The sequence below is a fragment of the Peromyscus leucopus genome, chromosome 6 (assembly GCF_004664715.2).
Source record: "Peromyscus leucopus breed LL Stock chromosome 6, UCI_PerLeu_2.1, whole genome shotgun sequence".
NCBI lineage: Eukaryota > Metazoa > Chordata > Mammalia > Rodentia > Cricetidae > Peromyscus > Peromyscus leucopus.
Genome location: NC_051068.1, coordinates 119,967,240 through 119,983,219, shown reverse-complemented (window position 1 = coordinate 119,983,219; position 15,980 = coordinate 119,967,240). Strand labels below are relative to the sequence as shown.

The 15,980-nt window shown below is 36.3% G+C and overlaps 1 protein-coding gene across 50 annotated transcripts in view; it reads left to right on the top strand.

The window, feature by feature from the left end:
* Window positions 1–15,980, top strand: part of Adgrl2 (adhesion G protein-coupled receptor L2) — a 628,692-nt gene that overhangs the window by 601,783 nt on the left and 10,929 nt on the right. For 20 of the 50 annotated variants that reach the window (XM_028876822.2, XM_028876801.2, XM_028876804.2 and 17 more), the window contains 9 exons: window positions 1,828–1,953; window positions 2,244–2,449; window positions 3,603–3,776; window positions 4,771–4,977; window positions 5,869–6,089; window positions 7,344–7,410; window positions 14,217–14,308; window positions 15,129–15,173; window positions 15,460–15,486. In XM_028876822.2, coding sequence (XP_028732655.1) covers window positions 1,828–1,953; window positions 2,244–2,449; window positions 3,603–3,776; window positions 4,771–4,977; window positions 5,869–6,089; window positions 7,344–7,410; window positions 14,217–14,308; window positions 15,129–15,173; window positions 15,460–15,486 — 1,165 coding nt within the window. The remainder of the gene's footprint in view (window positions 1–1,827; window positions 1,954–2,243; window positions 2,450–3,602; window positions 3,777–4,770; window positions 4,978–5,868; window positions 6,090–7,343; window positions 7,411–14,216; window positions 14,309–15,128; window positions 15,174–15,459; window positions 15,487–15,980) is intronic. The other 30 variants (XM_037207206.1, XM_037207207.1, XM_028876829.2 and 27 more) reach the window with 2 other exon arrangements.

Here is a 15,980-nt window from a genome sequence, read left to right as displayed (position 1 = left end):
TAAAGAGAATTACACAATGGCCTATTTCTTAATTACACTTACTGTGAGTAATGAGTTGTTATACCCTCACAGTTTACATTTCCTTTGATTTTTTTTTTTATTGTTACATAGCATTCTAAGATAATGATAAGTTAAAACACACCAGTAAGTGTCCTTCTTTAAAGGGTGTTTTCATCATCCTGGACATTTGCATGGACACAAACCACTGTTCTGAGAGGAAAACCTCCAGCTCAGGGAGCTGTTCCTTTATTCCTACTGTGTTGTAAAGTTTTGTTTTTTATTTTTCATCAAGCAAGTTGAAATGTACTGAACTTTTTCTGCTGATGATATTTAATTTTTAAAGTTTGATTAATTATAATACTGTTCCCTAATTAACTACCTAGTTATACTTGTTGATTTCTTTAGGCTATTATATTTAAAATGTGGCATATAGCATATTTTACTAAGGATTGTTTTTGTAACACTTTAATCAGTGAGAAGCTTGTGAAGTGGTTAGCACATATCGATATCCTGTTTCCTGAAAGAGAAGATATAAATTTATTTAAAATTAAGTATATATTAAACTACGAATTGATACATTGAGGTCAGAAACTATTGAGGTTTTGAAAGTTTCTTTCCATCAGGTTTAATATTTCTGGAATGTTTCTATTCTCTGTTACAATGTTTGTTGACTGATGCACACTTACTTTTATAAAGTTGATTATTTCATATCCATTGCTTCATTTCTTTAAAAATCATTAGGCATGTGTAGTAATAATCCCATTACTTTAAAAAGTTCATATCAGTTTTTCTTTTCTTTGAACATAATTTTTAAGCTAAAAAGTAAGTATAACGTAAGTGACGTTAGCTAATTCTTACATGCGTGCCTGGAACATCTGAATTTGCATGAAATTCAGATTTTTGTTGTTGTTTTATTTGCTTTTAAGAGGAATAATTAGTAATTATAGACCCATTCAGTGTGAGGAGGAGATAATTATATATCAGAGGGGGGGAGGGTGTGAGTGTTTTGCTTTATTTTGTTTTGTTGGCAGGGTCTCATAGAGCCAGGCTGGGTTAGGATGTTCTATGTAGTTGATGATGACTTTGAACTCATGATTCTCATGTGTCTGCCACCACTGGCCACTCTGGGCCTTTCTGCTGGGTGTTGTCTTTGGAGAAACGCTTGAGTCAGTCATGTTTCCACACTGGATACCTTGCCCCTCACAAAGAATCAATATAAGCAGGCAGACCATCTACTTACTCGCTGCTTGATCTTTTCCAGTGTGAGTCAGTAAGAGCGATGGCCTGAGTCTGCACTGATGGGGGTCTAAGGTTGCACAGGCACCACTGTAAACTTGCAGTTGAGGGCTTTGATTTGAGGCTGAATTACTTTTAAGAATCTCTGAATGCCCGTATTTTCATACTTACAAAAAAAAAAAAACAAAATGTAAAATAGTATTTGAGTAATAAGAGTGCAGGGGTATGACTATTTTTGTATCAAAGAAGGGAGTGAAATTACATCTGTATGCCGACAGTTTCTCATTAATATTCTCTACCACTCACTGCTTGTAGAAATTAGAAAAATGTGTAACTACAAACTTTGCATTACATGTCCTATTAAAATCTCTTCTACCTAGAAAGAGATGTGCCTGTGCCATGAAGACATTCAGATATGTACTCACTTTTCACTAAGGGATGGTCACCGAAAAGTCACATAATACAAAAACTCCAAATGAATAAAGTTTTGCAAATAGACAAAAGAAAGCTGTAATTCCTTTGGGATTCCCTTTTGTCTATTTGTAGTTTAAAGACTAACCACCACCCCCCTTTTTTCTTTGTTTCGTCCAGCTCTGGAAGTTGCTGTACTCAGCACGGAAGGGCAGGTCCAAGACTTTAAATTCCCTCTGGGCATCAAGGGGGCCGGCAGCTCCATCCAGCTCTCCGCCAACACCGTGAAGCAGAACAGCAGGAACGGTGAGAGGGACAGACAGCCCTGCTCTTCCCTTGTCCTCTCTTGCCTTCCCACCTTACTTTTCCCTCTTTAAAACAAAACTGTGGAGTTGAACCTGTTCTGTCTTGAAAATCTATCCTTAATACAGCAGAAATGGCTTAGCATTTGAAATAATGCGTTACTTTCCCAATGGACTTGATTTAGATCTACCTAAAGCGTCCCTTGAATTTTCTCACTGTATTCTTGTGTTGCCACTTGCTTTCTCGTCCAAAGTGATTTGTTGTGAATCCTATGACCATTTCCTCCTCCCTAGGGCTGGCAAAGCTGGTATTCATCATTTACCGTAGTCTGGGGCAGTTCTTGAGTACTGAGAATGCGACCATAAAGCTGGGCGCAGACTTCACGGGTCGCAACAGCACCATCGCGGTGAACTCGCACGTCATTTCCGTCTCTATCAACAAGGAGTCCAGCCGGGTGTACTTGACGGACCCGGTGCTGTTCACGCTGCCACACATTGATGTAAGCTAACGTATGCTAATGAAGTCACGGGAGGGTTCACCCTCCCAGAAAGGAAAGCCAGGCTGGCACGCCGAGGATGCAGGAAGCAGAGGGTGGGAAGGAGAAGACCTTTTCATTTGAATTTTAAATGTTGGACTGGGTCAGAGACACAAGTTTATTTAAGTCTGTGAACATAAAATTAAATGAGCCTGGTTCAGTGATTATTAGAACTTAAGTGTATTCTTAATGAAAGCTAATTCAGTAATCAACAAGAAAATGTAAATGACTCTAATTTGTTTTTGGAAGAAAATTAACTCTTACCTTAGCAGCAGGATATCTGAATATTAACTCTTAAGACTCTAATTTTTTAGTATGGCTAGTCATTATTTTTTAATTAGTTATGTTGGGCTCATGTACACACATGCATCTGCACACGTGCACACAAGCATGTAAGCACATACACACAAATACATGCACACATACATACTAAAATTAATCATATTTGGCTCAGCTTTTATCAAATATTGCACTTAAAAATTCAGAACTGAGGAGGTTGCCTTGTCTGTGGTACTTCCCAGCACAGGCCCCTGCTTTGTTGGAAGATGGGCTGTTACAGTAGAGTGAATGAATGCCTGGGGATAACCAAGTGTCCAGCACAGACAAAAATAGGTTGTGTGGTTGTAGAGCCTGTCTAATATTTACTGTATTTTATTTGCTCTTAAGAGCCTTATGGTGTCAACTGTGTTTCAAGTGTATCTAAGCTGTCACTAACAACTAATCATAAAAAGGACACCAAATTAAACATAGTTGTTTTTTAAGACACTTGGTCTCTAAAGGATTTTCTTAGAACAAATTCACAACCTTAATCTTATCAGAAAAGGGGGAAAGAGTCTAATGTACTCATCAGTAGGTAAAATCATAAGATGGAAATTGTAATTGTGTGAAATGGATCTCTGGTAATTTAGAGTACACGTTAGAGTGTTTCGGACTATAAAGCCCCCTTTAAGCTAGATATGTGCCTTGTATAACATAGTCTACAATTTTGCTGATGAAAAACTTTATTGTCTGAAACATGCAAAGTTTAATCTAAATTACCTTTTACACATATTAAACAATTGCTATTGCCATCTTTGAGTGTAAAATCCTAATTTTATCTTGTCATTTTATTTCCCAGCCTGACAATTATTTCAATGCAAACTGCTCCTTCTGGAACTACTCAGAGAGAACCATGATGGGATATTGGTCTACCCAGGGCTGCAAGCTGGTTGACACTAATAAAACTCGCACAACATGTGCATGCAGCCACCTAACCAATTTTGCTATTCTCATGGCCCACCGGGAAATTTCAGTAAGTATTTTCACTTCTAATTAGTCTCAGGGAAAGACCTCAGAGATTCAAAACAGCTTGTGTAACAGTCCATCTTTGGGTGCTTATCGTAACTAAAAAGCAAACAAAGTAATGCAGGTCCCTAATTGTTCTTACCCTGTCCGTATATGCTCAGAAGTCTTGGTACTTCCTCACATTACAAACTTGTGCTAAGTTCCTGCCCACCTTTGTGGAAAGATGTTTTTCAGAGGCAATCAAGGGTTTTAAGAAGGAAAGCATTGGGAGCTTAAGAGCACTCAGGCTCCCAGATGTAGGATGCCAGTCCAACACTGAATTGTGGAATCCCTTCTCACAATGCTGCTTTAACAGTTGGCACATTATATACAACTGCAGACTTTGAAAAAAAATCAGAAAACCTTCTGGAATGTGACTACATAGTTTTTCCTCGTGTTAAAGAGGGTAATAGTAGATAATAAAAAATATTCAGTACATAGCATGGGGCCAGGGATGTGGCTCAATGGTAGTGTTTGGCTAGCCTGAGAAAGACTCTGGTTTTCACCCCAGACTCTGCTCATTCTACAAAAAGAACAGTACAAAACTTCTTCATGTATCATGCTTGTCTGTGTAAGCATGTAGAAACCAAAAGAGCAAAGGAAAACTTAAAAGTTGGATTATGCATTAGCTGCACAATCATTAAAATGCTAATTATTTTCATCATAATTAGTCTTCATGTCATGGAAATATTTTGTCTACATTTTTAAGATAATTGTTTTAATAGTTGTTTTAAAAAATTTGGCCTCTTGCATCATTTTCTATATAAAATCTCCCTCTTTGTTAAATCCTTTTAAAGTAGTAAATCCAGTAATACAATCTTTAACTCCATTACATGGTCAACATTTTTATCTGTGATCCCGCTTTTGAACACCTGAATATTCTTCATCAGAGACTTGGGTAGAAGCTGCATTCCTCTTGGTAATGTGGAATGCTGACATTCTTCACCCTTTCTCTTTTCCAGTATAACGGAGTTCATGAGCTGCTGCTGAAAGTCATCACCTGGGTGGGCATCGTCGTCTCCCTCGTCTGCCTGGCTATCTGCATCTTCACCTTCTGTTTCTTCCGAGGTTTACAGAGTGACCGCAATACCATCCACAAGAACCTTTGTATCAACCTTTTCATTGCTGAATTTATTTTTCTCATAGGCATTGATAAGACAGGCTACTCGGTAAGTACCTGTTGAGTTGGCTGACGTTAGGTCTACTAGCTATGAGTGCAGATGTGATGCTGACATGAGGATTTGGCCATGTTGTTTGGTCACAGTGAAGGATAAATTGTGATAAATTATAAGACAGCTCACTCAGTAATGTTATTATGAATGTATTCAAAATAAAGTACAAGCGCATTTTTTTCTGGCTTGTTATGCAGTAGAAGACTGCAGAGGACCCTGTAATAAAAAGATGGCACTTTCCAAATTCCTACTTTACTTATGTAGGCATTCTGACCAACAGTCTTTTCTTCACGCTTAGAGCATTTATTCATCATCACAAGGCCTCAGTGTCACACCCAGAGCATAATTTATCAATGCATCACCCTGCCTTCACCTGACCCAGAAACAAAAAGGAATCAATCCTACATAATTAGAGTGAAGATATTTGTCATTAAAACAAGCTTTTAAAATTCTGTTATAGCTAAAGATAATGTGTCTGCATTCAACTGTTCTGCAGACTTGTGAAGCAGACACCCGCAGATGGGGGCATTAGAGTAACTGTAGGGAGTTTGAGAAGTGAATTTTAAGGTCTTTCTTCCCACTTGATACTTAATTTCACTATAATAGCAATTGCTTAGTGAGGAAGTTTGTCACACTTGGTGGTGGGTTTTTCAAACATTGTGCTCTTGATATTTTACCAGGCCTTTAGCTTGTGTCCGTTTATGGGAAAATGTGTGTGTGTGTGCACACATGTGTGTTGTGTGCATGCACGCGCGCATGTGTGTGTGCAATACTGATGATGAGGTATTTAAACAACACTAGTGATTCCGCCAGTGACTGTTTATCATTTGAGAGTGGACGCTTTGTACTCACAGATATCCTTTCTGTTTTTCTTCTTTCCCTTCACAGATTGCATGCCCTGTATTCGCAGGGCTTTTGCACTTTTTCTTTCTAGCAGCTTTTTCTTGGATGTTCCTAGAAGGTGTTCAGCTCTACTTAATGTTAGTTGAAGTTTTCGAGAGCGAATATTCAAGGAAGAAATATTATTATGTCGCCGGATACTTGTTCCCTGCCACAGTGGTTGGTGTTTCGGCTGCTATTGACTATAAGAGCTATGGGACAGAAAAGGCGTAAGTAATTGCAAGCGACCTGGGTGTTTTTCAAATGAATAATTTTTTAAAGCCTGTTAGCTGTCAGTGAGGGTCCCTGACAGACTAAAATAGCATCTGAAAGCTTTATTGGGGAGAGAATGGGCATGCCGTGCACAAATTACAATCAAGTCTTCTGTAATTCTCTGGGTTCAAAGGATTTGTTCTCTGGTGAGGCAGATTCTAAATTATGGACTTTCTTTTTTAACACAAAAGATTGACCTGAAACAAATTGAAAAAGTAAATAACTTTTTGGCCTCAGAAAGATATTAAGTAACAAATTCTCCTGAACTTAATGTGTCTGACTTAAGCTAGTGCTTCCACACCTCCCCGTGCAGTTGATTCTCCTGCATTATTATGATATGGGATACATTCTATCCCTTATGTTTACATTGATAATATTTTACTGGGAACATGTGAGGATTAAAATGAGTCACCCTTTCTTGTTCTTAAAAGGTACAGATATTAATTAACAGAGACGGAATGAAGCTATAGCACTTCTCTAATGACTTCATTGGCTAAAGGCATGAGTTTGACTTCCAGCTCTTTACTTTTTCCTCTGATAAAATTAGTTAAGATTTGTTTATAGTCAAGAAACCTATGACTTTATTGATGATGAGATAAACAAAAGAAATTCAATGAGGATTCCTTATTGTATGAAATATGAACCACTAGCTAAAGTGTATCTTAATGAGTTTGTGCATCATATACTTTAATGCTGTGGAAGTTGTATGCTTTTCTTTTTCTCCCAGTATTTGTCCATTCCTAATGGAGATATTTATGTTATACTGTTTGCCATTAATGCCTTCTGAATATTTTCTTTAAATTCTGTGAAGCAATTTAATTCTGATCAACCTGAAAGACAAATTTTGAAGATTACATACAAAACTTTAGAATGATGATGCAATGTGGAATATTGTTTGGGATCATTTCTAAGGAAGTTGAAGGTCCTAGGGCATCAGGGTTAGGGTGAGAAATCCAGTTTTCCCTATGAAAACTTCTATCCAATACTGTGCCTAAAATGAAACCTGCTGCAGGTTGAAGTAAACCAACTGCTAAACTGTGTTGGGTCAGAGACAATTCAGAATTATTACAATTCTTCTTGCCCATGATTAATGAATTTTCAAAGGCACATGGAGGGACAAATTCTTGGCTGAATTTTTGTGGTTTTGTTTCTCTGCTTTATGTAAAGATCCAGGAAGGCTACTTAATACATTTGCTCTCCTTCCCAAATAGTTGCTGGCTTCACGTTGATAACTATTTCATATGGAGCTTCATTGGGCCTGTCACCTTCATTATTCTGGTAAGCAGACTTACCCTCACAGCCTTCTGAACTGCTACTGTAACCTTCATTATTCTGGTAAGCAGACTTACCCTCACAGCCTTCTGAACTGCTACTGTAACCGTGGCACCCAAACAGAGGCATGCCCCTCCATGGCTAATTATGCAGTTGAAGATGTGTAAACACGTCTGTTAACAGGACCATTCTGTGTTGCGTATTTAGACTGTTATCATTATTGAAAGTTGTACACTGGCTAATTAACTATGCCTGAAAAACCACCTCTCTGAAACGTACCCTGTGCTATTTCTATATCAGTGTGCCGGAACAGCATAATAATAACAAATAAACAAATGACGTGGAGAAAAAAAAAACCACTTATCCACCATGTTAAGAATTGTTTGACTGTTTTAGAAAGGCAAATGAACATTACTTTATTTTTTGTTTTAGTCTAATAGTAATTTAGTATTTTTAAGCGAATGTCCATACCTTAAATTCTTTTAGATCAAAAATCTTTATAAAGCTTAGATTAACAAAAAGGTTAGTAAATGAATTTTAAATTCATTAGAAATAAGGATTCCTTTTGAAGATCTAATATACTTTTTAAAAATCAGTAACTATTCTTAAGTGAAATTTATATAAGTCAACAGTAGTAACATTAAAGTATTTTTAAAACCTCTTATATTATCTGTAATCATATTGGAAATTCAATATTAGCATTTTATAGTTTAAAACTTTGACCTAGTTACAGTACAATGCAGAAATGAGTATTAATAGCCTTTGGAAGCTTGAAAAAAACCCACAAGTTTAAATATCATCTATCCAGAATTAATGTCTTTAAACACAGTAGCTGTTGCTATTTTAAATATTTTGTTGCTATTAATTCTTTTTCCAATTTTTTTTCCTAAAGAAACTTTACAGGGTGTTTTAATGTTAACTAGTGTTTCATAAAATTCAGAAAGAAAAGCTCATGTTCAATCAGTAAAGCCCTTGCTGTGTAAGCATGAAGACTTGTAGCCATGAGAAAAGGAATCCAAGTGTGGCCAGGAGAATCTCTAACCCCAGAGCTGGGGAGACAGAGACAGGCAGACCAGTCGAATTGTCCTTCACCTCAGTATGCAGCCTTTCTTCAAACATAAGGTAGCATGATTGAGAAGGACACCTAACATCAATCTCACACAAATAATTAATTTAAAAACATTGTTGGTGAACAAACTGAAAACACCAAAAAATAGTGTGTACGTTTTAATTCTTGCTATAATTATTTCACATAGCTACTTTAACAAAGCAAAATGAACACTTGAGATGAGTGCCTGTATAAACCACTGAAATATTGTCAGTGTTCCTGAGATGGTGATTTCTCATCAGATTATTCTCTCTAGGCAATGGCCACAGCTTTGCCCCTGAGTGTATGAGACCACATCCTCAGTTTATTCTAGAATGCAGTGACTAATGGCGGCCATGTAGAGTTACTATCCTTAAAGACATTAGCTTCTTTAGAACTTCCTAAAGCAAAAACATTTGTACTTTGAATTAAATATAAAGGCTGTGTTAGAGTGTTTGGGACTAAAACTGTCACATGCTTACTTCTGTTGACAGAGAATTTTATCTCTAAACGTTAGCTAACTAATACATTAAAAAAACATTTTTGCTTGAAAAACAAGTTAATGTGTACTCAGTAAGAAATGGGTAAAGGATATTTTGGCCCTTCACCTGTTTATAATGAGAGCCCACTATTTATCAGTCTCATTTATACTCTGCCTTCAGGCTAAACTATGGAAGGCTCTAGGTCACATCCCAACCTAAAAACAAAAGAAACTAGTAGGTAACAGTTGCATGCAGATCTCCTTGAGATTCTAGGATTGCTTTGCCCTCTAATCATTCCAGCACAGAGAGAATGCAAAACAATACCTTGAAATACAATGTCTAACCTAAATTGAGAAATAAGATTGTATAGCATATATATGTTAAAAACACATTCACCTAAGTAAATACTGTGGTGATACAAGACATTTAAAATGTAATTCTAACATGAATCTCAATAACACAGATTATTTTATATACTGTCCCTGTAAGGAATATTCTTATAACAAAACATTTCTTGCTATTCCAAGAAAATGTATTTTGAATTATGACTGAGTTGAAGTCATTTTAACTTAATAGTTTTAAATAGGTATACCTTTGTAATATTCTGTGAAGAAAAGGAAGAGGCTGTGGGAGATAAAACTTCCTACTTAATGCCTTTCTATAGAATGTCTTGCCTACAGGCACTGGACTTATTATATCTATGAGAAAAGTGCCAGTTAGTAATGAGCAGGGGAAACCATTAGTATGCCTGAAATGGTTTAATGAAGGCTTGGATCATGACACGTCAGGAGCTGTTCTTATCATTTGGACAGCTCCATCTGCATCATTAATAATTAATTCAGTTCAGTAAGAGTTCAGCTCACACACTCACTTAGAAGTCTTCTTCAGAGAACACCTCTCTGGCTGCTCGTCCAGGGGAAATCGGTTTCTGCTTGGCTAACAGCAAAGATCTGGAGACACAAGTGCGGTTTTAGACTTGCATTTGCCAGGTAGCAAAAGCTCTAGGGAGGACAAAAAGGGTCAGAACATGTGCAGTTCAGCCAGGTTATTTCAGAGCGCTGTTTCTGTTCTTCTGTCTTATCATATCCATGTCAGCCCTGCAAGCTGTGGAATGAATTTAAAGCTGCTAAGCCCAGACAGATGTGATTCAATGGAGCAAGCTGATGACCATAAAGCAAACTGGGCTTTCCTCTAATCCCTGGGAACTTTCCCTTTTTAAAAGCCCTTTTGTATGGTCATGCCTAGCAACCTAGGTGATGCTTAACTCCGTAGTGCCATGAGCTTAGCAAAGTATTATTTAAATGTAATAATTTATGCATTTATGATTTGATATTATTAGTCATTGGAAGAATATCCCAGTTTGGTTATTTATTTATTTTCTGAGTAGAATTTTTACCCCCTTCTGGTTCTGCTCCCAACTTTTATATAAAGTTCTATTAAGAAATAACAAAGTATCTGTATGTTTAACTTGTACGTACCCACATGCATATATAAGCCCACAGTATAGAGTTAAAGTAAGAATAATTCCTGAACGAATTCCTCCCTCCAAATAAATTATCACCCTGTGTATTTAGGCTGCTGGGTTAATATACATACCTAATACAGTTCTATTTAATAATCTAAATGTACTGATTTATGTGAGTAATTGAATTTAGACAAAGCTTTGCATGTATAGGTAGCCTAGCCCTTTTCCTTACCCACTGATAAATCTTTTAATATATCGCCTTCTGTTTAAACACATTAGTATTGTAGTAGTATTTGTGTTGGGGGGGACAACAAAGACTAGGAGGTGGGGGTGTTGTAATCAGACAGGAAGTGACAGCAGAAGGACTGGGTTGTGGGGGTGGTCACCACTTCCTGTGTCTCTGTCTGCATTTCAGTGAGAAATAGGGGGCTGCCTGGTTTTTGGGATTTCTTTAGTTTTTTAAAGCCTAGAGAAGACACTAAAAATAAGGAAGGAAAAAAGTTAAAGTAAATGAAATCACCTATTCTGTTATTTAAAAACAGACAAAACAGAAATACAGTAGTATAGACTAGAAAGTCATATATGTCTTAAAAAAGCACAGAAAGGAACTCACTTTTGTAGACAGTCATTTATTTGAAAGCAGCCTGTTGTCTTAAGGTGACTGTTCTGGACCATAGATTTTACTGAAGCTGCTCTTACCTGCTTCTCTGTGTCTGGATTTGGGCCCCACTGTTCCGTTTTAAAAGAGTAAGGACGAAGTAGAGGAGAAAATGGGAGTGGAAGTATGATAAAACATTCTAACATACAAAATCATAATTTTTTGTCGAGTGTATTGCCTCCTGAAAAAAATATAGTAACAACATTTATTGTATGAAACTGAAATTTAGTGTTGAAATATTTAAACATTAGGTAAGTGAGAACTATAAAACATCCCTTATGCTTTAGTCAACATTCTGTTCCATTCCAGGAGGAAGTTCGCTGTGTATGTTGATGGTAGCATATTTAATTTTTCAGTATCTATGTCACAAACATTTTGTCTATTTCACTGGTTCGATGAAAATAATATATATCAGTGAAATTTTAATATTTAATAAGCATGGAGAAAACTCTCAGATTGACATTTTTTGCCATCTTGTGCCTTGAGTACTCCTTATAAGCCTCCGTTTATAATTACTTTGTTTAGAAACGACAGCATTTTTGTCCTACTAAATATACCCTTGCTCCATTATTTCTGTGTTTTCAAGTAAATTTTCTTCGGAGGCTGAAGTATTGTGTATGAGTTAACTGAAAGTTTTATGACAGTATGTCATTAGCTATCATTATCTTTTTCCATTTCTTCAAAGTGGAAAATTCATAGACACTTGAAAAACCATTTGAATATAAAAGCCCGTTGAGCATTTTATTATTTTTTCCATCATAATTTTTCATGGAGTATATTGTATCTTTAAGGTGCTTCTCTTTTGAGTCTTCTTGAAATACTCTAAACTAGATAGCTGTGGTGCATGCATGTTTAATCCCAGTACTTGGGAGGCAAAGGCAAGCAGATCCCTGTGAATTCATCACCTGCCTGGTCTATATAGTCTACACAGTGAGTTATAGGCCAGCCGAAGCTACATAATCAGACCCTGTATCAAATAAATAAATAAATAAATAAACAAATAAGTAAAACAAATGAACAAAAAAAAGAAAGAAAGAATGAATGAACGAACAAACAAATACTCTACATTCAGGGCATTCAAAAATAGAGGATTGAAAGATTTTTATCTACTTCTGTAAAGAAGGCCATCTCACCCAAGAGTTGGAGTCCATTCCTTTGTTTTCCTTGCTTTTGGACTGTTGTATTTAGTATATTTACATAGAGTATCTTTCAGCAGCTCCTACCCTGACTAATATAGACTGAAAATCGAAGTAGAGCCTGGACTTGCTGGGGTGCTCTGCTGCCTCCCAGTCATCCTTTAATGTGACTAGTAAAGGTGGCCAATGTATAAAAGAATAAACTGATGACACTGTTGATTTTTGCCTGACACTGTTGATTTTTGCCTTTGCATTTGAAAAATGGTAAAAATACTCTTTACCATGATTCTTTAGAAAGTTATCGGTGCTTACTCCATTACCACATAGAACTCTAGTTTCTCAGAGGCAGAGAAATTAAGGCTGTGTCTTAAGTGTCCACAGCATGATAAACACATCTTAGTGCAGCACAAGCCAATCAAGAAAATATCTGTTCGGTGAAATATGTGATGTGTCTCATCTTTGTGAATGAAAGCATGTCTCTAAACCAGCTGGAATAATCCTGTAAAAATAAAGCAAGAAATGTTCCTATGATTTTCTCTTTTGCCTGATAACTCTTTTAAGAAGTTAAACAAATATCTGTTTTGCCCTTAAGTAACTATCATAGAAAGGTAGACCATCTGTCAACATGTGTAGGTTATGCCCATTAACCTCATTTTATCCCTTAAAGGAGGAAATTTTACATCTAAGAGAAATAATAAGATGTATCAGGCAAAAAAAAAAAATGATACACAGCTTAAAGTATTTGCCTTGCTCCCAAACTCATTAATATGGATAGATGGAAATTTTTAATATATTGGCCTGTATCATGCTTCATGATTATAAAATCAGAAGAAATAATGAATTAGTGTGGGGTCATTTGCTTGTGCATCACTGTGACTGGGTGAAAAGAGTCATATGATAACATAGTTGATTATCTCTCACCCAGAATCAGAGTACATCTCCTCATACAGTATATGCTTTCTGAGTCTTCCACAAGGACTAAAAGACCCCAGGTTATGCTGAATTCTCCAAAAAAAAAAAAAAAAAAAAAAAATGAACAATGAACAGATAGGTTCTGTTCTGAATGAAGGAATGAAATACCACAAAAAGGGTTCAGGGGTAGTCTCACTTAGCTCTAGTTTTAGGGCATAAACAGAGGAGTGCTCCCCTCCAACTATCAGCCTGTGACTAGAAGCTGCTGAATTTACCAGCCTTTACCTCTCCTCAGTCAAAATGCCCCCACTTTCTTCTATGTCCACCCATCTGACCTCTAGGGAATCCAGCACTTCCACATCAAATTCCAGCCTCCCTGGTTTGCTTTTAATTGCCCCTAAAGTCCTCACACAGCTGAATACTTAGTAGGACGCATTCGGTTGGAATTGACCCAGTTCTTGCAAGTGTGAACAAGGAAAGAAAGGACACATGGCTTTTAACCTTAGTTAGATGGAAAGTATGCAGACAGTAAAAACGTTACCTTCTTATTAGTTTGAACTGTTTCATGTATGTTATTTAATTGCCTCTTCTCAGTTACCTTAGATGTAGATTGTGCAAACATCATTTTTTTGGTTTAGTTGGTAACCATCAAGAGGTAGGCTCTCAGCCAGGTCTTTAGAACTCAGCAATTCTTCCACTGCAGATTCTCGATGCAAATGTGCTTCTCAGAATTCTTTTCAGGGTCTCTATTAGGTGGCTTTTAGGCCTTCGACTACACTTAGCTAGAGAAACTAATTTAGGTTTTTTTAATTAATGTAATCATTACCACATGATACTGGCTTAATGAGCTTGCAATTCCATGTCAAATGATCTGTTAGATCGATCATAATAGCCAGGGTGTTTTCCACACAGACTGAACCCATCACTGTATACATAAATGAAAATTGACTCGCTGTATACAGTGTCCATATGCTGTGGGTACTGAACTGGGTGCACTCATTAACTGAATTTGCAAAATGTATTTTATTCATTGTTCATGGTGATCCGATTCTTTCTTTCTTCATTAAAACAGCTAAATATTATTTTCCTGGTGATCACGCTGTGTAAAATGGTGAAACATTCAAACACTTTGAAACCAGATTCTAGCAGGTTGGAAAACATTAAGTAAGTATTTTGTATTTGAACTGTTATACTTGACGAGCTCAGTAAAAGATATTCTCCACAGGGAACACAGGCGTTTCTGCCTTCTGGCAGCTGTAGAAGGGATTCTGAATGAAATTTTACTGATCAAGGTTGAATTTCCATTACCATGTTGCGGGCATTGGTCAAGAAGTAGATAATTTCTGACTTGATCTAGAGTGGAGAAATTGTTTCTGTGGCTTCATGGAAATTTCATAGCACTATAGTGATTTCATTTGAATTTAAAATGCAATTCCAAATGATGGTCCTGTTTGCATGGCTGATATGATTATATTAAGTTTGTTTTGTTAAATGACTTTTTGATTTAAGGATTCTGAGCAGTTTCTCCTCCTAATCCTGTTTTCCTAAGAGAATGTACTCTATTACTATTGTTATCTTGAAGATTATCTGTTGTTCTCATGCTAATTAAACAAGTGTTTACTTTATCTCAATGCTGAATAAAATCTGCACTATTCTATTAGTGAAAATGCTATCTAATTAACCCAAAATTGATAGCTGTTGATTCATTAAATCAGCTATGGAAGCATTTTCAGACTTATTTTTAAAATGCGAGTCTTAATGTAGAATTCAAGGAGTTATTAAAGTTGGATATGCCAGGATTGTGAAAATAATATTTTTAATGTTAAAAATGGCAGATTATAGTAAGGGTAATATTTTTTTAATTAGATGTTTTAAATAGGTTAGTGCCAGCTTCATTGCATGTTGCATGGTGAGAGAGAGAGCTAATCGCTAGCGTCTCTCTCTTTTCTTCCCTTTCCTCTCTCTGTCTTCTCACCTACACCAGTAATTACCGTGTTTGTGATGGCTACTATAATACGGACTTACCTGGGTAAGGTAGAACCCTACATTAACGAACTTATAGCATGATTTATATTTTTTTGCAAATCCGTCAGTATCATGAATTGCTCTTAATTTTTATAGTTATTTTGGAGTATCTACTTTGCTGTAGTATCCTTAAACTATGATATGCCTTTATTTTTTTAATTGCTTGCCTCTGCATTTTGACTTTCTTAATTTTGACTAATTTATAAAATATATAAATGATTTCTTATTACTTTCTATTTTAATTCTGCCTAATAATTTTGTTTCTCTTTTCTGCTTATAATGCTTTCTAGCTATGAAGATAATAAGCCATTTATCAAGTAAGATCATTAGTTAGACATGGAATGCACTGACTCTAAACCCTTCTCATTCCGCCCCGTTTCCTGCAGTTCTTTTCTCCTTAAGCTTTTCATGATGAAATCTCTGCCAGAATATTTTATTTTCAACTTGTTCTTGTGTTTTGTTTGGTTTGGTTTTTAACTCATTTCAGCTAGGCTTCTTCATACTTTCATTGTAATTTCGTAGGCTCGCCTCAGTCTAGTTTATTAGACTCTGAAGTTTAGGCTCTCTGTGATTATCTGCCATTTAACCTTTCTGTGTGTGTCACATTATCTATCGTACGAGTACACCACAGGAATAAAAATATAGGAGTAAACTAATTAAGGACTCCTTAATTTCTTTCACTAAAATTCACACGAAAGACAATAAAGCCACGGGGGATATTTTACACCTTGCATTTTAATATAGTTTTGATGCCTGTTCATTCTGGAGCGAGAAAAGGCCATACCCGCTGTTGCTGTACTCACTGGAGGCT